The sequence below is a fragment of the Lycium barbarum genome, chromosome 12, assembly GCF_019175385.1.
Source record: "Lycium barbarum isolate Lr01 chromosome 12, ASM1917538v2, whole genome shotgun sequence".
NCBI lineage: Eukaryota > Viridiplantae > Streptophyta > Magnoliopsida > Solanales > Solanaceae > Lycium > Lycium barbarum.
This window is the reverse complement of record NC_083348.1, coordinates 61063422-61089946: the sequence shown is the minus strand read 5'-3', so window position 1 is coordinate 61089946 and position 26525 is coordinate 61063422. Positions and strand designations below refer to the sequence as shown.

The following is a 26525-nucleotide window of genomic DNA, read 5'->3' as shown; positions in this document are numbered from 1 at the left end:
TAGTAAGAAATGTATAAATTATTGTATGGTTTGGATTGTTGACTTAGGGTTGTTGTAATCATATGGGTGATGAAGAATGATATTAATTATATCTATTTGAGATTATAGAATCACCTAGAAGCAAAAGGTTGGTTAATTGGGTGAAGAAACATAATTAATGGAGATTGGGGAGTTTCATGCCCGCAAAGTGTTTGATAAAATACTTAGATGAACAAAGGATGAATATTATTGCTAATATAGAATCATTTTTGACTTGTATTTCTATATATTAAAGTTGAAAGGGTTGACGAACTTTGAACTACGCTCAAAAGCAGGAAGTTAAGGTTTGTGTGGCTAACTCTTTACATTTGGAATGTTAATGATTCTCCCTACGCTACGTTTCTTTTACAACGTTACGAATTACCTCAGAAATATAGTTCAACTTAGTCTCTTTGAATAGTTGCAGAACTTCGACTCCCTAGTTTCGTAGTTCGTTCATGACTTTCATTCCGAACGTTATGAACCCAGAACGTGATCTAATTAGACTCGTGTTTTATACCTATGAGTCTAAGTATAGAAACTTAGCATGTTTATAAGCTAGTTAAAGTTTCAGTTCTCATAATCAGTTCATAAATTCATGTCTCAGCTAGTATAGTAATAGTCAGTACTCCATATCAGCACCTTAGTATGTTTTCATGTCTCAGTATGAATTCATATTCAAAATCCTATGTCAATATTCGAGTATGACTCTCTAAGCCATGTTAGTATGATTTCATGTCTCAGGATAGTAATGCTCAGATTGCTTACGAACGTTTAATGCTTTAAACTCCATAATCAATTCATGAATACATATCTCAGTCTAGTTCTATTCAGTATTCCAGTACGATGTAGTCCAGCATGATTCAATATTTCAGTATTATGCATTATAGTATGACTTTCAGCTCCTTGATATTCTATGAGTCTCAACCATGAGAACTCAGTATGTTTACACTCCATAATCAGTTCAGAAATACATGTCTCGGTTCAGTGCTGACCGGTAGTTCAGTATCATGTATTACAATATGATTCTCAATTCTTGCTTTTAAATTCTTGAATGTTGAACACTTGTATTTGGGCATGAAGCCGGAGTTTATGTTTTATGCATCTTTGGGCCTGAGGCCGCAGTTATGTATACGTATACTTGGGCCTGAGGCTGCAATTATGTATACGTATACTTGGGCCAGAGGCCGCAGCTAGTGCACATATTATTGGGCCTGAGGCCGTAGATTATTTACTCAAATAAATAGGTGGTTTCTCATTCAGAACAGGGAGTACTTATGTTTAGTTACAGTTTCAGCACTTATTACATGTTTATTGATTTGGGATGTCGTTGCCCCTAGCACCCCACTTATAATTCTTTCTTTCAATTGCTTTATATACCAGTGCAATTCAAAATGTACTGACTTCCCTTTTTCCCGGGGCCTGCATCTCGCGATGCAGGTAATGGTTTATAGGACGACGCATTTGCTCGCTAGGATCTCTAGTATCAGCTGATTGGTGAGCCCCAGTTCTTTCGGGGCCTTATATTACTTTATAGTCTTTCCAGTATTTACAGACAGTCAGTGTTTGCAGTACTTCATTAGAGGCTTCATAGACTAGAGTAATAGTTAGATAGAGTAGCAGGCTTTTCATGTTAAGCTATGTTGGCTACAGTTATATTGGTGTTTCCGCACTTTGTGTCACGCCCCTACCAGGAGTATGACGGGCTCCGACTCGTAGGCCGGGAACCACCTGACTCATTCGTGACTTTGAACATTATAAACCATAACTCAAAGAACACCTGCACGCAGAAAAGGCCCAACATAGGAATATCCAATCATTCAACACATATGTTCATACGCGAACCGACAAGGTCGCTACAACATAACATATATCATAAAGCCGACAAGGCTAATAGTAAAGTATCAAGAGCTCAAAATAAGGCTGACAAGGCCACCAATATATTATACCATAATATGAACCGGTAGAGCTACAAAACATTTAACTGTACACATACGTCTACGAGCCTCTACATAGAATACAAATGATAATAAGGACAATACCATATAGACTGCAGCTCCGAAGTAAGTAGAGTGCTCCTGAGAATCCGCTGATAGAACACCTACGGGTCTGATCCGTCTTCCTACCTACCTGCGGGCATGAGCGCAGCGTCCACAAGAAGGGATGTCAGTACGAATAATATAATGTACTGAGTATGTAAGGCATGAATAACAATATAATATAGACATGAAAGGTAACATGGAATAAAAGAGATAACCTGTACATCTAGATGCCTCAAAAGGCGGATGCCATGCAATGCTTAGCCTTTAAAAAAAAAAATTGTTATACATATACATAGTACCATGCCCGGACATTAAGGCTCGGTGTCATATATATAGTATCATGCCCGGTCATTAAGGCTCGGTGTCATATATATAGTATCATGCCCGGCCATTAAGGCTCGGTGTTATCATCATTAGCCCGTGTCCGGGCCTCCCGCGTCCGGGGCAATTTCATAACATGCCCACTGCAGTGGTGTGCACATCTACGTGCCATGCCCGGCCGACTATAGCGCGGCGCGGTGTGAGAAAATACATACATACATATATATATATATATAAAGCATGCATGAGAGCCAAATAAGAGCTATAAATACATCGGAGTGACGTAAGGTCGGTAACCTCCGATTATATTATGGAATAATCATCATCGTTCTATCTCACCTTGAAGGAACAATTATTATAAGGCGAGATCAACAACAATGAATAAAAATCAAGAAAATCACGAAAATAACTCAACATTCTCATATTTACATTGAAATCATAAGCTTGGGACTTTTAAATATGAAATCATCATCGTCGTCGTAATCATCATAGAAACATTCTCATCTTTAGCATCGTCATTAACATTGTAAAAACATGTCCGTTGTTGTTGTCATAAAATCTTATAGAATCATAAATCTTTGACTCGGAAAATAGGGACATTTTGGAAAAACATTTATGGATTATCAAGAAAGAAGTCATGCCTTTGAATCATGAACTCTAACTTTTGGAAGTAAGGACGTTATGAAACATACGTAGGGAATTATAACATAGGATTTTCTAGAAATAGGATCATCGTCATTATAAAACATACTTATCTTTAGCCTCATAAGAACTATAAGAATCATGAATCTCTAGCTTTTGAGAATAAGGACATTTTAGGAAACATGTATGGGTTCACAAGAAAGGAATCATGCCTTTGGAAAGAAAGGGTCTAGCCTTAACATACCTGGAAGATAATTTCTCGACTTCCAACTCACTTCCTGTCTTACAATTCCCTTAAGATCATTCGTAGCCTCGTAATCTACATACACGACCATCCATACTATTGTTAGGCTCATCGTCATACGCTCATCTTAAACCCTTAATTAAAATCCATTTAGAATCTGCCGAAATTCGGGCAGCATCTCCCCTGTTTATATGCCTAGCCCGAAATCACAATCTAATAACCAACAACAACAACAATAATACCAACATCACAACAACATTATCAACACTAATAGGCTCCATAAAACATTCTATACGATGTTTTCCAAGTTTCTCAACTATTCAACTTATTATACGACTATTTAATAATTTTATCTCCGTAAATAAATTAAAATTAATATTAATAAGGAGAGATTCATACCTTATTTTTATTAAAACAACGATATCATCACTATCCACCTTGAATCCACCGCAAAACCATACTAGAATCACATCTATGCGTTTATCCGAGCTTCGTTTAATACTCCGTCACTTGAAAATTGCTTACTTTTTGATTCCCTCACTCCTTCTTCAAATTTTCTAGAATTTTCTGGGCAAATCTGGGCTAAGATCTGGTGAAAAAAAAAAAGTTCTTACCCTTTTTATAAGGGTCAAATTCGGGTCGGGGTTCACTGTAGCATTTTACTGTAGCAGTCGGTACTGTAGCAGTACTGTAGCACGCGTTTCTGCTCTGTCAGCTGAACTTGTAACGTCCATAATTCTCTACTCCGATGTCCTATCAACGAGCGGTTTATTGCATTGGAAAATAGACTCGACGAACTTCATTTTAGGCTTGTGTTTCACTCCAAATCATTTCATATGCTAAGAGATATTCGTCCCTCAATTTGGACCAAAATTTTCATACGAAACTTTACCCATCCTTTCTCCAAAGTCGTACTACTCCCCCTGCATGATATTTATCATTTATTATACTTGATAATGACCATGTTCTTGTGTTTCAAAATAATCTTTCCCGATTACGATTTACGAGATCGTAATTCATCATTTACTTCATTGTTACATACTTCCCATGGCTTGTACCTTCCAAAACATCATGGGACGTCTCCGATACTCCATTACTACGGTGATGTAGGTGGCATGCTCATGCTCTGAAAGGACAGGGTGTAGCATTCTCCCCCCCTTCAAAAACATTCGTCCTCGAATGTTGAGGTAGAGTTCGCTCCGAGGTAGATATCAATGTTCTTACCTGTATTTGTCAGTATTTACTTTACTTACTTGCTCATTTAAAACTGAACTTATCCGAATTACGTAATTTATCCTTCTTCTTTTGTGGCCAAATTTACGCTCGTGCTCAAGGTTGTCCCTTTTCTTATTATATATATGTCTACTAACTCTTTATGCTTTATCGTTCTCATTGTCTCTTCAGCTTTCGTTGGTTACATTCTTGTATGCCCTTTCATCCCGTACTTACCACATACTTTTATCCAATATTGATCTCATCTTCTTTTAATTCAGAAATTTTTGTTCTGTTCGATCTCCACGTGTCTTTCTTACGTTTCACAGATGTCCCAGGCCCTGGTCTTCTCGTTTACTTATTCTTATTCTTCCTCCCTTAAAGATAAACTCAAGACTGGTCACATTTTAACATCTTTTATTTTCTATAGCAGTCGAATTAATCCTTGCGGTACTTTATCTTTCAATTAGTTTAACACTAAAATATCTCGCTTAATTTTTCTTTCCTTCAATTGGACTTCTCTTTCCTTCAATTAAACTTCTGGCACTTGGCTAACTAACGATAATTCTTGTATTTATATCAAAACATCTCAAATCTCTTTTTAATGATTCCTTTTTTTCAATGATCGTTAATTCGGCTAATAACTTAATGGTGAATTAAAAAATTTATCAAAAAATAATCAAAATTTCTAGGCATGTAGCAATTCGAATCTTTTCATTCTTTGTTATCTGTAACCTTCATTCTATCTCTTTTTCCAACCAGAGCCATCATGTTACTTGTTACTTCATTCTCTGCTCCTCATCATTCCAATCTTTTGATTCTTTCCTTTGTAGATCATTCATTCTTTTCATTCTTTCCTTTGTCCGTAACCTTCATTCATATCTTTTTCCAAGAGCCATCATGTTGCTTGTCACTTCATTCTCTCCTCATCATCATTCACCGCCTCCTCTTCCTCCGTCCTTTTTCCTCTAGAACTCTGCCCCTGTCAACGCCGTCATCTTCTATTTCTTGTATTAGGCGACCGCCAAGTCTATCGGACACGCTAGCGCAGAAAATAGGGAAATCAATAAGCCGACCGGGTGCGCCTTCAAAGGCCCGGGTGTATACGGATATTAATGTGATCCGACCCAAAGATTATTGGGATTATCAATCCCTTACTGTTCAATGGGGGTAACACTCTTTTTTCTCCTCACTCCATCCCTCTTTTCTGTCCTCAATTTATTTTATACAGTTCGGAAAATCTTTGACCGCCATTTATTCATCTAGCCTGTTTCAATTGGTTTATTTTAGGTGCTTTTAGATCAAAAATAGCTTTTAAGTCTCCCCTTTTGGTTAAATTAAAAAAAATGCTTTGAAGCACTTGTTTTTAAGACAAAATAACAAAAATAAGTTAGGGATTCTTAACTTATTGCTTTTAGCTTATAAGCGTTTAAGTTATAAGTCCGTCCAAACATGCTCTAAATATTTTAAATTGTTAATTACGGTGGCTTATAATACTTTTTGTGTAGTTTTTAAATATGTGAATTATTACTCTCCCTCTGTCCCAATTTATGCAATACAGTTCGGATTTCGAGAGTCAAACGATAAAATCTTTGACCGCGATTGGGCTACGTGGTGTAATAATTTTCAAAAGTTGTATATTTTGAAAATTTCCCTTGTTAGTTATTGTCACTTAAAGTGCTCTTTGTGTAGTTTCCAAATATGTAAATTATTTTTCAAAAAACTTAAAGATTGTATGAACGAATTCACAGTCAAAATAAAGAAGTTTGACTCTCGAAATCCGAGTCGTATCACATAAACTGGGACAAATGGAGTATTTGGTTTGGTTTATTATAGGTGCTTTTTGAATGTGGTTTAGATGAAGTTAATGTTCTTTTATGTTTCTTGATTGGTTGTATATAGGGAGCAGGATGATTATGAGGTGGTAAGGAAAGTTGGGAGAGGAAAGTACAGCGAGGTGTTTGAGGGGATTCACACTACTAATAATGAAAAATGCATTATCAAAATCCTTAAGCCAGTGAAGAAGGAAAAGGTTGGTCTTTTTCCTTCTTTACATATATATATCTGTATTCAATGCTAGTTTATAAGCTTCTCTTCTGGATATTGATGTTTTTTTCCAGAAATTTAAAGATTTTCATTGTGAGGTGCTGAATTTCTATTGTTGGAAAACTTCTATTGCAGCTTGAGGGATGAGAACGTTTCATTTGCTAGTGCGTTATATGAGTATAAACTAGTGCAGGCTCATTTTTTTGATAAGTAATGAAATAGAGTAGGCTTATTTAAGATGTTGGAATCAGCTTGATATTAGAAAGGAATACATGCTTGAGTTTTGAGGGATGTGGTCTACGATTCAAACTTGGAACCGAAAAGAAGGTGAAATGGGGATGATTAGAACAGAATTTTGAGGGTTCTTTTTCTGCATGCGGGCAGATCATTTTAGTGGCTTCTAAAAGCTGCAGTCCTTTCCCTAAGTTAATTTTGATGAACTTACAACAGACATAACTTTTCTCTTCGCAATATCTTCTTAAAGGCATACCCTTTTACTGCATATGATTAACATCACCCACCACTTACATATAGAAGTGTGATCATTGCTAAGGCGCATGTTTCTGCAAAGATATGGAAAGGCACCCTTTTTACACTCCGCAAGAGATGTGGACTTTAGGTAGTTAAACAGATACTCTTATTTTGTTGCATTTTGGTTTACAGGTTTTTAGTTTTGGTTTTGTTCCATATGTGAAGCAAGTTTGGTTTAATAAAGAAAGTGGGGGAGATTAACAATTTTATTTTCTTGTTACCCGGTATCTTTGCTGGTGGGAGGTGGAAGGTACTCCGGGGAATTAATTGAGGTGCGCAAGCTGGCCCAGACTCCACGTTTTTTTTTTAAACAAAAAAAAAAAAAAAAAAAGAAAGAAAGAAAGAGAGGAGAAATCGATCCAACTGTCATAAGAGAAAACATCAAAGATCTTAACAGCAGCTTGTAAAACCTCATTTCTAACATGAACAAAACCAGAACTGGCAACAATATCACTCAGATATTAATTTACCACAACACAACAACTACACCTCAATCCCCAACAAGTTGGGGTGACTATATGAATTCCAAGAGCGTATGAATCATTCAAGAGAACCTCCTTCAATGTGATTTTAGGTTCATCTCCACCGTTTTTTTTTTTTTTTTGGGCCCTCAACTCATCATGATTTCACACTCTGGGCATGACCAGACCTTCTGCAGCTTAATTTACCACATTCTGCAATAATTTTGCAATGTCCCTAATGTCATATTATCCTACATGCATATTTTTTTTCTTTCTCCGAGCTTGTTAAATGTAGAAAAGACTTGTAAGTTCTTCAAATTGGAAAAACTTAATGTATATGATCCTGAGTTGAATCAGTTTCTTAGAGTGTTCAATTCTTTAAAAGGATTAGTGATTTGTAGTTCTGTGTTGCTGAGCTACGTAATATATTATTGATATTCTTTAAGCACATTAGATATCTCCAGGTTTTAACTTTCTTTATCTTCCATTCTGTAGCCAAATGAGTTCCTTCAATTGTATATATCTAACTTTTTTTGTTTTGTTAACTTACTGTAGTAACTCTTGATTACTTATAAGTGCTGGACTATCATGTATCTGCAAGTTAACGTTGCATTTGTCTTTTTGTGGGCGCTCTGAATCATGCCCTTTTATTTATTACAACATATCTTTGCACCTTTATTTTGTACAGGTACTTATCTGTTATTCTCACTAACCGCAGATCAAGCGTGAGATTAAGATACTGCAGAATCTTTGCGGTGGACCTAATATTGTGAAGTTACTCGATATTGTCAGAAATCAGCAATCGAAGACCCCAAGTCTTATATTTGAATATGTGAATAACACAGATTTTAAAGTGCTTTATCCAACTCTTTCCGACTTTGACGTTAGATATTACATTTATGAGCTGTTGAAGGCAAGTTTTCTGTTCATGCGGATTTTAACGCATTTCAATTATATGGTTTTCGTTTATCTTCAATGTTTCTCTGATTGGTTATGGACGGTTGCAATAGATTACAGTAATATTAGATTATTGCAATACAGGATGCTCCCGTTGAATCTCCTTTTCAGATATAACCTGAAGATGATCTGTGCAAATTGCCTTGGGATAATGAACTTATTTTTAACGAGGAATTTCACTGCTCTTTTTGAACAAATTTCAATTTCACGGAATGATGCATAATGGTTGATCTATTTTCGTTTTTAACTCATCCTGAAGTTTGAAGTATTCTCATTAACTGAACTCTCGTTTCTTCACATTTGAAACTTTTATTTGAAGAATGTCTTCCATATTCAATATAATATTATGTCTAGACATGAGCGTGCAAGTTGACCTGGACACCACCCTATCGGGAAAGAAGTACCTAAATATGATTTATCAAAACGAAAAAGCTGTAACTACATATTCTATTTACAATCTCCATGGAAGTCAAAGTAGACCAAGTATCTTGAGATGGAGGGAGTATGACTTCAAGCTCTTAGTTTTCTGTTGTGAGTAACGGACACATTCTTTTGGTTTCTGTAGACATGTGAAATTTGGATCTAAAGATAGGTAACTGTATCATTTGAGGTCATATTATTTTGTTCTGCTTGTAATTTGAGAAGATATCTCGAGTCCAAGGAAAAAAAAATGTTAAGACTTGAAGACAAATTATTGGGCATAAGAATGACACGTGCTATAATGGAGCAAAATGTGTATTGCTAGTCTAGGATCGCGATATAGTTGTTTGCGGTGCTGCTGCTGTTGTTACAGACTCGACTATTAAATTCTTAGATGTCTTCTTTGTTAAGCTGCTTATTACTTGCATCAGGTGTCATGGCCAAAGTTGTATCAGTTTTTTCGTTCTTCTCGTTTTCGAGATGATGCATGTTTCAGTATTATGCCTTGCAATTGATCTTTTCTTGAGCTTTCAGAAAATTCAAGTGTTACTGTATCCCCTGCAGGCATTAGATTATTGCCATTCTCAAGGTATTATGCACCGTGATGTGAAGCCCCATAATGTAATGATTGATCATGAGCAGCGGAAACTTCGGCTAATAGATTGGGGACTTGCAGAATTTTATCAACCCGGGAAGGAATATAGTGTCTGGGTGGCTTCTAGGTTCGCTTTTTCTATGCTGTTTGTATCATTTGTCTTCTGACATTTAAAATCATATCAAATTAACAGCTGAATGCTAAAATGGATTTCTCTTGTTTCACTGGTTTTAATTGGATGGGGGCAGCAACCTCAATTTTCTTGGTAGTTGTTAGCATTTGTTTTTGGGGGTAAATAATAGAAATTTCTGCATACTAAAGCACCCATGGGGTGCATGGATCCAGAAAGGAGGCCTATAGTTCCCTTAGCTATGTAAGGAGTCTATGAACTCTATCAAGTGTCAAAATCATTTATATTGGACATCCTACACCAAAGTACCAAAATCTGTAAACATATTTCAAATTGTGTGCTGCATAAATATTATTTTGGAACACCTTGGATTATGTCCTTGCATACATTCCAAAGCATCCATAATAAAGGGATATTGCTTTAAGTTTTTTCGGGCTTCCTCATCCTCTGTCCTTGAGAGCACCCAGAGGGCTTGTCAGTGCCTTAGGCATCAACAATTGAACGCGATTCTCTCGGAATCCTTGTGCACTTGGCGATGAACAAAGCAAAAGTTCTCTCTGGTGTTGGAGAATGGACAGCTGTTTAATTTTTTTGGATGAAGTGAGAACCTAATTTATCTTAATTCAAATTAGTGAGTTTTGAAATGACACTGGTTTATGGAATGAAATCGATATTGAGGATTCATATGGCTGAGAGTTAAGAAATAATTATTGTTTTCTTATAGTTTGCAGCATTTCTGGGATGATAACACAAGAAAGATTATGCGTAGAACTCCTAGGAGAGAATCCATGTACTTATTGCGTCATTGTGCTCTAGAATCTAAGAGGATAACTTTTGTGGGAACTGGGAATGTATAGCTACAAAACTAATTACTAAAAAAAAAAAAATGCATATTTAGAAAATTGCACTTCTAGTTCTTCTATTGTTTGGGCAAATTGTTGACTCAAAAACTTAGTTGCTCGCTTTATACTCAGATAGCAGTCCAAAGAGTAAAGAGTTCAATTTGATAGGAATGGAAGGTTGAGAGACAGAGATAAGGATAATTAAGAAATGCATTTTCAAGTGCATTTCCTTGTAAGTTTTGTGGATCAGGAACCTAGCTGGGTAAGGATTTGCGTTTGGTAGTGTTAGGAAGAGAAGGAGGGTTGAGCTTTGAAGAATCAGAGCATAAGGGTTTTGTCTGTCAGCTATTTATGAATCTTATTCAGTGGGTACTACTGTTACAGTCATGAGCGTTCCCTCATCCACACTTGCATGAGATTTTATAATTAAGTCACCTCACTTAAGTGGTTATAGAGTCCTAGGCTTTTGCTTGCTTTTGTCAGAATAGAAGATAATATGGCTCTAGTTTGTTGCTTGCACATTTTTTACTTTATTGATGTGGTTTTGCATATGCCTTCTGTGTTTTTTCTGCCCAAAAACTAGTTTTAATTCTCATGTATTTAATCTAAATATTTAAGGAAGGCTTAGTTGCTTTCGCCTTGTAGGTTTTAAACAGACTTGCCTCTTCTCTTTATGGTTGCAGATATTTTAAAGGCCCTGAACTACTAGTTGATTTGCAAGACTATGACTACTCTTTGGACCTGTGGAGTCTTGGTTGTATGTTTGCAGGGATGGTGAGCAACAATATTTTTTACATCATTTTTTTTTTTTGGCTCATTTTGCGCTATCATACAGATGCACGCGTGAGACTTTATCTTGCATGGGTTATGCTTCTACTTTTTTTAATCTTGGTCCATGACTTGGTACTTACATAGTGCCATTCATGACTGTTTGTCTTCTGGTAAATCGTGCATGAATGGCAGATAGTGAGGTCCAAAAGTCAGAAATAACTTGTGTGTTAAGCTGTCCTCACTTTGATGCTTACTTCTAAAGAATTATGCTGTATAGATATTCCGGAAGGAGCCTTTCTTCTTTGGGCATGACAATTATGATCAACTTGTGAAGATCGGGAAGGTATGTAGAATATCCACCACAAAGTTTATCATTGTAGCCTTTTGATGTTCTTTCTTTCTTTCTTTCTTTTTTTTTTTTTTTTTTTAACAAAGCCTTTTGATGTTTAGACATTCAGAAGTCTGCAGTTGTTTTTAGTGTATAGTATGCAATTATTACCTTTTTTCTTTATCACTTGTTGCTTTTTCTTTTTATGGAGATCAGTAAGCAAAAGTATTATATTAATGTGAATTACAAATCGATAGAATAGTGTTGGGCTGTACAAAAATATTGTTCCATAAATTACATTGTCTCAGTTTTCTGCAAGCAACTAATGAAATCTATCATTTTTTTTTCTTTTCATGAGCATCCAACTAATTAGACCACAGAGCTATTACATAAATATTTGTACTTCCACATGCGTATGGATGAAGGTTTTCCCTCAAAGCATCTCTGGTTATTTCTCTCCAAATTGTCCAACAGACACATGTTGGAATTATTCTCCACATCTTCTTGAACTCTCTGTCTCCTATTCGTCCGCTGAGTTCCTTGATGGTTGATGTCATCACCCATTTTATCCCAAAAATATTCAAAAACAGGCTCCTTAACCAGAGAGTGAAAAACAGATGCTCTCTATCTTCTACCTCCCTTCCAAAAATAGGCTCCTTTAAAAATAGGGTCCTCCTCTGCAATTGTAGAGTCTGTCAATCAACCAGATACTTTGTGACGACTGACGACTATTTAGAAACCAGATAACTTCAACACCAAGAAGGAAAAGGACTTTTTGAGAATACGAGACTTTCTTTAGCAGTACTGAACTGAGTGGTTCCCATTTCTTTGCACAGTCCAGAGCAAAGAATCTGAGGATTCAGTACTAATAGAAATCTAATTAGTTTATTCGATAATGATATGATTCCGTCAACCTCAGTCAAAACTATCCTTTGTGAATCTCATGTTCCATATATGCTCGGGCACCTCGGCACCCCACCTCTTGATAAATGTTTTAACGCCTGAGAAAAATTTCATCATCTTAAGTAAATATGATCTGCACATCCCAGCCCTAGTAAAAGGATTTCATCAATGATCTTTTGGACAAAAAGGGCCTATAGCTGTTAAGACTATTTCTTATTTCATTTAATGATCCCATGGGAATATTGAGCTGAACAGGAAAATGGAAGTTTTTTATTTATTTTTCCCTATCCAAAGGTGAGCATTTTTTTGACAGAAGGCTGAGGGGTTGCAATCCTATGTGCACAGGAAGACATTTTATATCTTTTCTCCTATCTTGGGGGCGGGGGAGCAATACTAGTGCAGTTACTTCTTTCAGGGACTTAATCATTTTAGAAAATAGTTACATCCTATGCTTGACCGAAATGCCGTAAACCTGAAAAAGAAGCCACTGAAAGACTGCTTTGATTAGTCTCGTTTCCAGCCCATCTTTGTTGCTTTTCCCTAGCTGAATTCCAAATTCTTCTATGTTTATACTGTCAAATATAATTTTTTTTTTTTGGCAACTGGTAACTTGAACTGTCAAACAATTTTATTCTGAATTATGTCTACCATCTAGTCTGAAAGCTTAAAATGATAGAGGGGGGCACGCTTAATACATCACATCACGTACAGACTAGGGATCTTTTGTTTGCATTGAGAGACGGCTGTGACATCGTTATAAGTGTTTTGTGGGGATTCTTCAAAATGCTCTAAATAATTAGCAAAGGTTGCATGTACTCATATTAATAACCATATTGGATGTGTACCATTAAATTAGTCTAACCATGATCTTGGCTAAGCAAATGAAATATTTTTTTGGTGGCTCTCGAACTCAGGACCTGTGTGTGCTTTCTAAAGAATTAAGTAGATGAAAGGTAGGTTCGCAATGTATAGGGTTTCATCTGAGCTAACACTGACCTATGCTCATTTGGAGTCCCGTTTTTGTGTTTTTGTTGAACTGTCATTTTGGAATTCTGATAACAATAATCACCCTTGGCTCACCTAGCCCAATGTTAAGGATGTGATTTACTGGAAAAGTGGAAGTTTAGCTTAACTGTAAGTTCAGCCGTTGCTTATTCACTGTGCATCATCCTTGCCTCATTGGGTGTGAAAAGAATTCTTCATTAATTTTAATGGTGGAATGACCAATTTTTTTATAAGGTTACCAGGGTAAACATGATGAGCTGTATATTTGCATTTTGAATAGAGTACATACTTGATGTAGAGACCCCTTAAAAATTCCAATTGTTATGGTCATCAGGTTCTGGGGACCGATGAATTAAACTCTTACCTAAACAAGTATAGATTGGAATTGGATCCTCATCATGCAGCCCTTGTTGGACGGTTAGTATTATCAATTCTAGAACTATTTTTGCGAATGGACCATTTTGTGCAAAATAATTAAAAAATTTCATTGTTTCATTTAGACATAGCAGGAAACCATGGGCGAAGTTTATTAATTCTGAAAACCAACATCTCGCAGTCCCTGAGGTAAGAAAACTAGTCTTATTAGATCATATACAATAAAATTAGGTGAAATTCTATTTACCCAAAAATGTGCAATGCTCGTCTTTTAGGCGGTTGATTTTGTTGACAAACTGCTCCGTTATGATCATCAGGAAAGACCGACTGCAAAAGAAGCAATGGTAAAATATTCGCTGCTTTTCCTCTTGTTTATCAGGCAGATGTGACTAAGAGATTGTTTGGATTGGCTTTTTAAAATAGCTTATAAGCTAAAAGTCATAAGTTGGGAATACTGAACTTTTGACTTTTAGCTTATTTTTGTATATTTTTTTGGCCTAAAAGTAAGTGCTTAAAGCACCTTTTATCTTTCCTAAACACCACATTTTAGCTTTAAAAGTTATTTTGGCCGAAAAGCACTTAAAATAAGTCAATCCACACCCTCTAAGAAAAGTCTGTCTCAACTTATCAAATAAAAAAATAAATGAAGCTCTCTGCTGTTCTAAAATGAAAGTATTCAATCAAGTATAAATTTGGGGATAAAAGTTTCCACTTTCTCCTTTATTCGTCTTTGATTTCTGCCAGGCAACATGATGTAGATTATTTAGTATGTGGTCGGATCAAGTTTCTTGGAAACGTTGCCGACTGTAACTGTGATCTTTATTGCAGGCTCATCCGTATTTTTATCCTGTTCGAAATGCTGAAAGCAGTAGAACCCGCACTCACTAAAAGATCTAGCATGCAATGGACCAAATATCCCGGTCTTGGCTAACAAGTTCTAACAATAGTACTAGTATTATTCACCACCTTGTTAGATCATGTAATTCTATTAAGCAGATCACAACGAGGGCCAATGCATGATAATATAAATTCTTTTTTACATTATATCAGTGTAATTGTAATTGATTGTCTGCTTTATTTTCTAGGTGATTAGTTCTTATTGTTACTCTCATTATCAGTAGTTATCTTGTAGGTGGTCTCACATTATTTTACACATTGCGTATATCATTATAGTAGATTGTCTGCTTTATTTTACACCATCATTATATTAAGATTAATCTCTACATGACATTACTGGAGTACAATGATAGGTCAGACACAAGCCAACGAAGGCATACAAATCTAAGATATCCCCATGTGACATACCTTTATTCTTAATTCGGAAAAGACTCAAATATGTCATCGAACTATTGGAAATGGCTTATTTATGTCATCGCCGGTTACTAAAATGACTCATCCATGCCATTTTTCAGTAATGCCGGTTTTACAATACCAGATATGACACGTGGCCTCCAACTAGATTATGGAGATGCTTGGAGGCTAGAGGTGTACCTGTGGCGTACATTAGGGCGATCAAGGACATGTATGATAGGGCCAAGACCAAGGTAAGGACTATGGGAGGAGACTTAGAGCACTTCCCAGTGGTGATGGGGTTGCACCAGGGATCAGCTCTTAGCCCATTTTTATTCTCCTTGGTGATGGATGGATTAACGCGGCAAATTCAAGGTGAGGTGCCATGGTGTATGTTATTTGCGGATGACATAGTCCTGATTGACGAGTCTCGTAGCGGGGTTAACACTAAGCTGGAGGTTTGGAGACAAACTCTGGAGTCTAAAGGGTTCAAGTTGAGTAGGACCAAGACAGAGTACTTGGAGTGCAAGTTCAGTGATATAGTGCATGAGGCTGACGTGGAAGTGAAGCTTGGCACCCAGGTCATACAGAAGAAAGATAATTTCAAGTATCTTGGGTCTATTATACAAGGAAATAGGGAGATTGATGATGACGTCACACACCGTATTGGTGTAGGGTGAATGAAATGGAGGCTTGCCTCCGGAGTGTTGTGTGACAAGAAAGTACCACCAAAACTTAAGGCAAGTTTTATAAATTGGTGGTTAGACCAACTATGTTGTATGGGGCGGAGTGTTGGCCAGTCAAAAAATTTCATGTTCAGAAGATGAAAGTGGCGGAAATGAGAATGCTGCGATGAATATGTGGCACACTAGGAGCGATAGGATTAGGAATGGAGTCATCCGAGACAAGGTTGAAGTAGCCTCAGTGGAAGACAAGATGCAGGAAGCGAGACTGAGATGGTTTGGACATGTGATGCGGAGAGATGCAAATGCCCCAGTGCGACGGTTTCAAAAGAGGTAGAGGTAGGCCGAATAAGTATTGGGGGGAAGTGATTAGACAGGACATGCCGCATTTTCTGCTTACCGAGGACATGACCTTAGATAGGAGGGTATGGAAGACTCATATTAGGGTAGAAGGCTAGTAGGTAGTCGCGTTTATCCTTTCTTACGAGTAGTTATATTGCTCTATAGTTTCTTGTCTCTTGATTTCTGCGAATATCTGTTGGTTTATAATGACTTATTTACTTTTATTGTTTTCATTTTCATAATTGCTTTGATTTATTTGTCCGTATCTGACCTTTCTTATGCTTTTTCTTGAGCCGAGGGTCTTCCGGAAACAGTCTTCCTACCTAAGGTGGGGGTAAGGTCTGCGTATATTCTACCCTCCCCAAACCTCACGCTGCGGGATTCACTGGGTATGTTGTTGTTGTTGTTGTTGTGTAAGATGTAATTTGAGAGGTATTTTTTAGCCAAAAAATTAATTGAGGATATATTTATACCAAAAGGTGGACGGAGGAGGGTCTTTGTGATCCAAAAAGTTTGTTCCTTTTTCGGTTAATTCTATACTAATGACTAAAAAGGAAGGGGATTTAAAAAAAAAAACTACAATTATAACTCATAAAACCTTATAAGATTATTTTATCACCTCTAATTAGTTGCATTTATTGTTTTTTTTAACCTTATCTTGCTTTATGAAAATTGTTGAACTAATTGATTTCTTTTTGATATCATCTTTATCATTTTTAGGTTATTTCCAAGATTCCACTTTTAACTCATATAGATAATTCTATGCTCAACAACACTAAATTAACATAATGTATACATTACAACACACATATCGTGCTCCCTAAATAAATTAAATGTTTTTCCAAAGTAATTACATTCCCTGGATTTATCAAAACTATTAAATACTTTTCATAGAAAATGCTTTTCAAGAAAATAAGTGGGTTTCTTATTTAAAAATAAAATATTATCCTAAAAACATTTGTATATAATCTATACAAATGCTTCCGGAGGTGGGGATGAGGGGTAGGGGTGTGGGTTGGTGGGCATGCGGGCTACGAGGTTGTGGCGTGAAGATGAGCGGGTTGGAGGGTGGGAAGGACACAAACAATAGGGATGCCACCTGTGAAACTTGTTTTCGTTACTTCCGTTAGAGAATTCATTTTTCTTATTTTTGAGGAACTTGTTTTTTTATTAAAAAAAAATCAAATATTTAGATCAACCAAACATGAAAAAATTAGAAGACCTCCGTACCGAACACACTCAGAGTTGCTAACAGTAACAACTGCTTCAAGAGTCACCGCAAAATTTTACCCCTAGTTGTATTAATTATTTCATACAGTACTAATTTTGTAACCAGTATATGATATCTAAATATGATCACTAGAATTGTAGCTTTTATATTGAGGAGGAGAGGGTTCATATGCTTTTCTCAAAACTTTTTTCTGTTTACGCTACGTTTCTTTTATCAATTTTGGTTATGAGGATCAAAATCATTATTTTTACAGACAAAACTCCAACTTGTTATTAGCTTGCTTAAAATTTTGTTGATATAATTTAACTGACATAATTATGAGGGTTAGATTAATTATTGATTAATATCGAGAATCCCATGCTCTATAGTTTTCATGTTTGTAAGGATTGTATAATATGCTCTATAGTTTTCATGTTTGTAAGGATTGTATAATATGCTTCAACTAAGTTATGAGCTGGCTGGGTCGTCATTTTAAAACAAATACTATTTGTCTCATAGATATCCCTTTTCCTTGTGAAATTCTTTGCCCTATTCGTAGCCATTTGTATTGCCCCATGATTGAGCAACTCACAGCTCAAGTTACCAAAAAGAAAAAAAATGCCCACAGCTCAAGTTAGCTTTACAAGGTACAATATTATCGTAATAACAAATTAACAATACATGAAGAAGTAAGAACAAATAGGCAATTCACTATATTGGCAACACTTTTAAAAAGTCTTTCGGTGTTCTATTACATGACTTATTTTGTTTCCTCAAAGCTCAACAATGTATTGGCACTAGTGAAAAACATGATCATACTTATATTTGGGGCAGGTTTATACTAGTTTCATAAACAAATTATTGAGCAAGTTTGATCATTTAAATTATCAAAACTAATTACTTTTGATTTTACATCAAATTTTAACAAATTCAGGCGGTTACGGGGAATCGGGATTTACTTAAAAAAGAAGAAACATCACGAAAGTTCCGTCAAGTCCCTAAAAATTGCAACACTTAAAATAGCACATGTCACCGAATAGAAAAAAATAACAGAAACTGCAACTTAAACGAATTATACTAGACACCAAAAAATAGATAAAAACTAGCAGAAATTATAAACTTATGCCATCAAATGTGAGTCCACGTTAAATATTTTATTTCACAGTTCCCATTAAAGTTAACAACCAAATTTTGTTAAATATTTGTTGATATTAAATGTGCTCACTTTAGATAAAGTTAAAGGACAAGAACTGGTCAAGAATATTTAAATAATTAACTACAATATTTTAGACTTATCCCAAACATAAAAGATCATTCATGTTATTTTCCCTCTTTTTAGCCTTGGAGTATAATGGAGCATATTGGAGCAAGAGTGACGATCAGGAGAACCATTTATCTTAATTTTACTTCAAATGTAATATTTCAGAAGGAAAAAAAGAAAACAAAGTACTTTGACAGGAACGTATCATTGCTTGACAGTTGAAATATAAAATCAAAATGAATTAAAGCAAGTAGGGGTCGTTTGGTGCATGGTATAAGTTGGAATATCCCAGCACTAATTTTTTATATCATGTTTGGTAGAAAGTTATACCTTGTATCAAATAAAGTATAAAATGCATCTCATGGTATAAGCTGGAATATACCATGTTATACCACTTATCCTGAGATTATTTTATACCATCTCCTAAATGGTATAAAATAGCCCCAAGATATGGGATAAATTAGTCCCGAGATTATAATCCCGGGATAATTTTGGCCATGCACCAAATGACCACGTAGGGATCGTTTGGTAGATAGTCGAAATTATCCCGGGATTATAATCCCGGGACTAATTTATCCCATCTATTGGGATTATTTTATACCATCTAAAAGATGGTATAAAATAATTCCAGTATAAGTGGGATAAGAAGGTATAAGCTGGGATATCCCAGCACTAATTTTTGTACCATGTTTGGTAGAAGGTATAAATTTATCCCAGGATAAATTTATACCTTGTATTTAACCAAAGGTATAAATTTATCCCATGATAAATTATTTATACCTTGTACCAAACATGATATAAAAATCAGTGTTGTGATATCTCAGCTTATACCTTCTACCAAATGACCCCGTAAAGTATAATCTTCGCAACTGTGACTTCTTTTTTGCTAACAAATGATGTGTTTTTGATAGTATAAGTTAACAGGGAAACTGTGGGGCATGACCCCAAATTTTTTTTAAGGACTCAGACCCAAGTTTTAATTATCGGATGTGAGGGCCCCTAATTGATTTGCGCTAATTAATCGCAAAGAAATTATCAACAAGCCCCCAAATTTACAAAATAATTTTTTGTCCAACTATTTAAAAAAATAAAGTTATCACTTATCCAAGCTTCAAAATCAGCCCCAAGTGTTAAAAAATACATTTTGATCCAAAGTAAGAAATAATAAAACAATCAAAATAAAAATCTAAAAAATATATCCTTTACCTTATATATATATATATATATATAAAATTATATTCCCCTCTTTCAACTCACTCTCACATATTTTTACCCCTACATCTGAAATATACTCCACTGACAGTCATTATTGGAGCTTAAGCTTCAAACTTGAAAAATGAATTTTCAAAGAGTGATTATCTCAAGTGGGTGTTATTGATTTTGTTGGGGATCTTTTGAGGAGTTAAAGTTTCAAATTTTAGACAGTTTCGAGAAGATTTAAGGTAGTTTTGGATGAAATTTCAGATTTGTGCTTGAGCCATTGTTGAAGCTTGAGCTTCATGCTTGAAATGCATTTTATTAAGTAGTGAATTATTTCAAGTGGGTGTTACTGAGTTTTGTTGGGGATCTTTTGAGGAGTCTAAATCTCAAACTTGAGGGAGTTTGGAGAAGATTTAAGGCGATTTTGGGTAAAATATAAAATTTGAGCTTGAGGTTACAACAAAACATACCAAGTGTAATCAGTTTGAGCTTGAGGTTGAATATGAATATTTCTGGTTTGTAACTTTTGTTATAGATAGGACAACATTTATGTGTGGACCATTGAACTATTATTATAGACAGAAGGCATCTGTTAAAAGCAAAAATAAAAGAGCAACATTTATGGATGGACCAATAATAGAAATACATTCATTGCTGATTTTGTAATGAATGCCTTCATGAATATCTTATATCGCTTAGTTTGCCTTATGTCTTTACCCCGAAGAGGACATTTATACATCAAATCCCCGTAGTACCTTTTGACCTTCTCAAGAGGTGAGGATTGGTAGTAGTTGAAATTAGTAGATGAAGTGCTATGAGACGAGAGAATGAGGTCCTCCAAAGAACTATGTCACCACACTTGTATACTCTATGTCATTATAAACAAGCTACATAAAGAACTACAACATAATACTTGTTTTTGCGCAAAAAATAATAATAATGTTTTTAAAATAAGAAATGAACTAGTTTTAAATTACAAGATTTATAGTTGTAACTAAACAATATGTTATCACCATGAAATTAGTGAAACAACATCATAATGATCTAAAATAAAACTCCAATAATTAATGAGCAATGTTAATATTGTGTTGACGAAAATATTGTGATGATCATAACTATATGTAACAACTTGAAATTGTTGACATAACTATATGTAGCAATACCTTTTGGCCTTGTCAAGTATTGGTGATTGGTAGTAGTTAAAACTAGTTAAAGAGGTGTTTTGGGACGAGAAAATGGGGTCTTCAAACTTGCAAACTCCACCTTATTATAAACAAGCTTCATATTAAACTACAACCTAACACTTGTTTTCCCAACCAACAAATTAATTTTTAATAAGAAGTGAACTAATTTTAAATTATAAAACTTATAATTGAAACTAAATAATATGTTATCACCATGAAATTAGTGAAAAAACACTATAAGGATCTAAAATAATGATAATTAATGAGTGATGTTAATAATGTGTTGATGAAAAGGTTGTGATGATCATAACTATATCTAACAACTTGAAATTGGTGACATAACTGTAACACCCCGTACTTTCGGGCTAAGGTTTTGACCAGTAATATGGGGGTATAACAGAACCAAGATGGGAGGTGTATGAAATGTTTTGAAATACCTTTCTATCCATACAAGGATCGGGTCAATCAGAGTTATGTACAAAACGTTATGCACTTTTTACTAAAGAGCTATCAGTGGTGCTCGTCCACGGGTATTCAACGCGTACAGACTGACGTCCCAGGGCCATGTCTCATGCAGAAGGGCAAAAGTGAGGTCCATTGCGTGCGTACCCATGTGCGCGCAGGCAGCGCACGCTACTGGGCACGCAAAACGTCCTCCTTGACGTGCGATCCCTGCAACCTTTTTTAGTGCGTTTTTCCTGATTTTTCATTCCACTCTTCACTTCTTCAAACCCTAGTACAAATTTTCTCCCCTCTCCTCATCCTCCCATATCAAGGTAAGGTTCTTCCATGCACTTCTAAGTAATTCTAACGATTATACATGAATTCTAAGCGAAATCTTACTCTACAATCCTAAGGTTTTCAAGAAAATGCTTCTCAAGGGCTTAAGTGAAGGAAATGGAGTTCTTCATCAAAAGTTTGGATTTTTCCTTTGGGTTTTGAAGCTAATAAGGTATGTAAGACTTTCCTATCCCAATCGATTATAGCTTTGAATTGGTGATTATGGACTCTAAGTTCTTGAGAGATAAGTTAATGAGTTAGATAGTAAGAAATGTATGAACTATTGTATGGTTTGGATTGTTGACTTAAGGTTGCTGTAATCATATGGGTGATGAAGAATGATATTAGTTATATCTATTTGAGATTGTAGAATCACCTAGAAGCAAGAGGTTGGGTAATTGGGTGAAGAAACATAATTAATGGAGATTGGGGAGCTACATGCCCGCCAAGTGTTTGATAAAATGCTTAGATGACCAAAGGATGAATATTATTGCTAATATAGAATCCCTTTTGACTTGTATTGCTATAGATTAAAGTTGAAAGGGTTGACGAACTTTGAACTACGCTCAAAAGCAGAAAGTTAAGGTATGTGTGGCTAACTCTCTACATTTGGAATGTTAATGATTCTCCCTACGCTACGTTTCTTTTACAACGTTATGAATTATCTCAGAAATATTGTTCAGCTTAGTCTCTTTGAATAGTTGCAGAACTTCGACTCCCTAGTTTCGTAGTTCGTTTATGACTTTCATTCCGAACGTTGTGAACCCAGAACGTGATCTAATTAGACTCGTGTTTTATATCTATGAGTCTAAGTATAGAAACTTAGCATGTTTATAAGCTAGTTAAAGTTTCAGTTTTCATAATCAGTTCATAAATTCATGTCTCAGCTAGTATAGTAATAGTTAGTACTGCATATCAGCACCTCAGTATGTTTTAATGTCTCAGTATGAATTCATATTCAAAATCTCATGTCAATATTCGAGTATGACTCTCTAAGCCATGTTAGTATGATTTCATGTCTCAGGATAGTAATGCTCAGATTGCTTACGAACGTTTAATGCTTTAAACTCCATAATCAATTCATGAATACATATCTCAGTCTAGTTCTATTCAGTATTCCAGTACGATGTAGTCCAACATGATTCAATATTTCAGTATTATGCATTATAGTATGACTTTCAGCTCCTTGATATTCTATGAGTCTCAACCATGAGAACTCAGTATGTTTACACTCCATAATCAGTTCAGAAATACATGTCTCGGTTCAGTGCTGACCGGTAGTTCAGTATCATGTATTACAATATGATTCTCAATTCTTGCTTTTAAATTCTTGAATGTTGAACACTTGTATTTGGGCATGAAGCCGGAGTTTATGTTTTATGCATCTTTGGGCCTGAGGCCGCAGTTATGTATACATATACTTGGGCCTGAGGCTGCAATTATGTATACGTATACTTAGGCCAGAGGCCGCAGCTAGTGCACATATTATTGGGCCTGAGGCCGTAGATTATCTACTCAAATAAATAGGTGGTTTCTCATTCAGAACAGGGAGTACTTATGTTTAGTTTCAGTTACAGTTTCAGTTTCAGCACTTATTACATGTTTATTGATTTGGGATGCCCTTTCCCCGAGCACCCTACTTATAATTATTTCTTTCAATTGCTTTATATACCAGTGTAATTCAAAATGTACTGACTTCCCTTTTTCCCGGGGCCTGCATCTCGCGATGCAGGTAATGGTTTACAGGACGACGCATTTGCTCGCTAAGATCTCTAGTATCAGCTGATTGGTGAGCCCTAGTTCTTTCGGGGCCTTATATTAATTTATAGTCTTTCCAGTATTTACAGACTGTCAGTGTTTTCAGTACTTCATTAGAGGCTTCATAGACTAGAGTAATAGTTAGATATAGTCGCAGGCTTTTCATGTTAAGCTATGTTGGCTACAGTTATATTGGTGTTTCCGCACTTTGATTATGTATCATTCATACTTCCAGTATATCAGCATGTGTTTAGTTTATTTTTGCATTCAGTATGTTATGATACCACATGTTGATTCAGTCAGCCAGTTGATTCGCTCGGTCACATGTAATCAGGCACCGGGTGCCGTGTTACGTGAAGGCCCAGGTTCGGGACGTGACAATAAGTATATGTGAACATCATATATATTTTCTTAGCTATGTTTCAAATGGTTACTATACTAGATGTGATCTATATTGAATTGATAACATAATTATATGTGATCAATGTGAAATGTTCTTGTCTGTATTGCAATTGGAAAATAACTACGCAACCAACTTGTAATGTTGAGACTAATATCGAATGACTTGTAATTTTACATTGATATTAGTGTTATATTAATAATGATAACATCATTTTGTTAAATATTCATTTAAATGCCAACAACGATAAGTTTCCAGGATTAATTCATCAATTTTCATGATAATTTCGTCTAAATTGTAGGTTGCTTACGAAAACCGTAGCTGTTTCTAATAATTTGATAAATATTATAATAGTTCAGAAATCACAACTTAAACATTAAATGAAAAACCGTCCCCAAAGGAACTAAAAAAAGTGGCTCTTCAATTATCAATGCCTATTCTTTTACATTCTTCACCATTGTCTATTAGAGTTTACACCTGGTCCAATGATTATGTGTGACCCTCTTCAGTTCTTAGTGGCTAAAATGTGACCAATTTCAATTCTCAGTCCCTATTTTTTACATTCTTCACTATCGTCTATCTGAGTTTTTCTCCTGATCCAATGGTTATGTGTGACCCTCTTCACTTTTTAGTGGCTAAACCGTGACCAGCTTCAGTTTTCAGTGCTTATTTTTTACATTATTACCTATCGTCTATTAGAATATACATGGTCTAGGGGCTATGTGTGATCCTCTTTAGTTCTTAATGGATAATTAAGTGTGACCTCTTTAGTTCTCAGTGCATAACTTTTTACATTCTTCACTATCGTCTATTAAAATATACACATGTTCTGGTGACTAAGTTTTGACCCTCTTAAGGTTTTAGTGGCTAAAGTGTGATCCTCTTCAGTTTTCAGTGCATATTAACATGACAAATGAGTGGAGTACATAACATAAAAAACACAAAAACCTAGCGAAAAAGAAAAAGAAAAAAATAGACACTAGGGGGTTGTGAGGAGGGGAATGAGGGGTGCTATTGTTGTTTTCAAATGTCTCTCTCTGAGTAACGACGAGTGCAGTGAGAATCCGATTGATTCTCCTATGCTACCGGTTGTTCTGATTTTTTCCCGTCATAGCAATATGATGGATATTGCAGAAGTCACTTCAACTTGTTGCATAACTTGTCTTAGCGTAATGATGTTGGCATTGACAGCTGCTACATTTCATAACAACTAATTCTTCGAAGTTAGTAGAAACAACAGAATGTTCATAAATCTATTATAGACCTTAATAAACTTATTATAGACTACTTCTGACAATGTCTTTTTCTTCCTTTTAGATGAATATCTGTTGTAATTTGATCTGAAACAATGTCAAATCTTAACCAAATTGGTTCAAATTTCAGATGACTGTCCTCGACGTTTTGGTTCTTTTGAGATATCACCACTCGAAATAGAACTCATTTGCGGATCAAACTTTGAATAATGGTATTCTTCAACCTTGAGAGCTGATATAAATCGATCTAAAACCATGTCGAATCAACGAAATTGCTTCATATTTCATATATGAACTCTCCCCATGTTTTGTTTCTTTTGAGGCATCACCACTGGAAATAGAGCTCGTTTGCGGTAACACACATTTTTTTACTAGAGCTTCGAAACTTTGTGAATGGACGTCAATGACTTCCAGCTCCTTATTCACACTTTTTAGTAGCTAAAATGTATATATACTTTAAGTTTAGCTTCCAACAACGATTACACATAGGAAATGAAGGAATGAGAGAATTTATGAGTAAAAGAATAATTTTAGGGGAAGAGTAACATGGAAGAAGAGAGAGGGGAAGAAAGAGAAAGGGAAAGAGGACTGTTTTGAAAGGTTTAAACAGAACCTCAGCGTTTTTAAAAATACAGTATTTTCTGGGGTGAAAAAAGAAAAAGAAAATGGGGTCTTGATCACTTCATTAAAGACTTGAGGGTCCAGCCCCCAAATCGGTTAGGTTAACCAAAGAGATTAACTTTTTTTTAATAAAATTTTCTTCAGCCAGTTAATATTGGGAAATTTCAGTTTAAAAGGTAAAAGGCTCCCAATCACAGATAACTCTAAATCAAGATTCGGATTCCAGGACTCTAGTTAATTAAATTAACTCATATATATATATATCTCGAGACGAGATATAAAAAAAAAAAAGGAAAAAGGAAAAAAAAGATATTGAGAAGATATACAAAGGTACGGCGCCGTTGGATTGAAGTAGATTTAGTGAGCGTTTGGCCATAAAAATTATTCACTTTTTTTCGGAATTTTTTTTCACTTGTTTTACGTTTAGTGTTTGGCCATAAAAATTATTCACTTTTTTTTGGAGTTGTATTTCGGAATACTAAAAACAAGACAAACTTCTTTTTCAAATTTTTTTCACTTTTTTCACTTTTTTCACTTTTTTACACTATATTTCACTAAAAATTACAATTTTAAAAATTATGACCAACTCCAACTCTAACTTCAAAAATTTCAAAAAAATTGATTTTTTTTTTGATATTTATGCCAAACGGCACCTTAGAGAAGGCACGCATGAGATACAAAGTCAAAGAAAGCAAACCAA

The 26525-nt window shown here is 35.3% G+C and overlaps 1 protein-coding gene across 2 annotated transcripts; it reads left to right on the top strand.

Annotated features, from left to right (window-relative positions):
* Positions 1-5006: 5006 nt before the first annotated feature.
* LOC132621698 (casein kinase II subunit alpha-like) lies at positions 5007-14954 on the top strand. 2 transcript variants are annotated; one of them, XM_060336052.1, is made up of 10 exons: positions 5012-5649; positions 6382-6511; positions 8236-8430; positions 9459-9616; positions 11145-11235; positions 11510-11575; positions 13803-13885; positions 13969-14032; positions 14119-14187; positions 14672-14954. In XM_060336052.1, exons 1-10 carry the CDS (start codon positions 5249-5251, stop codon positions 14729-14731), a joined length of 1317 nt encoding a protein of 438 aa, XP_060192035.1. In that variant the 5' UTR covers positions 5012-5248; the 3' UTR covers positions 14732-14954. The 2 variants fall into 2 exon arrangements, with proteins under 2 accessions (XP_060192036.1, XP_060192035.1); XM_060336053.1 differs by lacking the exon at positions 14119-14187 and having other exon boundaries at positions 5007-5649.
* The last annotated feature ends 11571 nt before the right edge of the window (positions 14955-26525 follow it).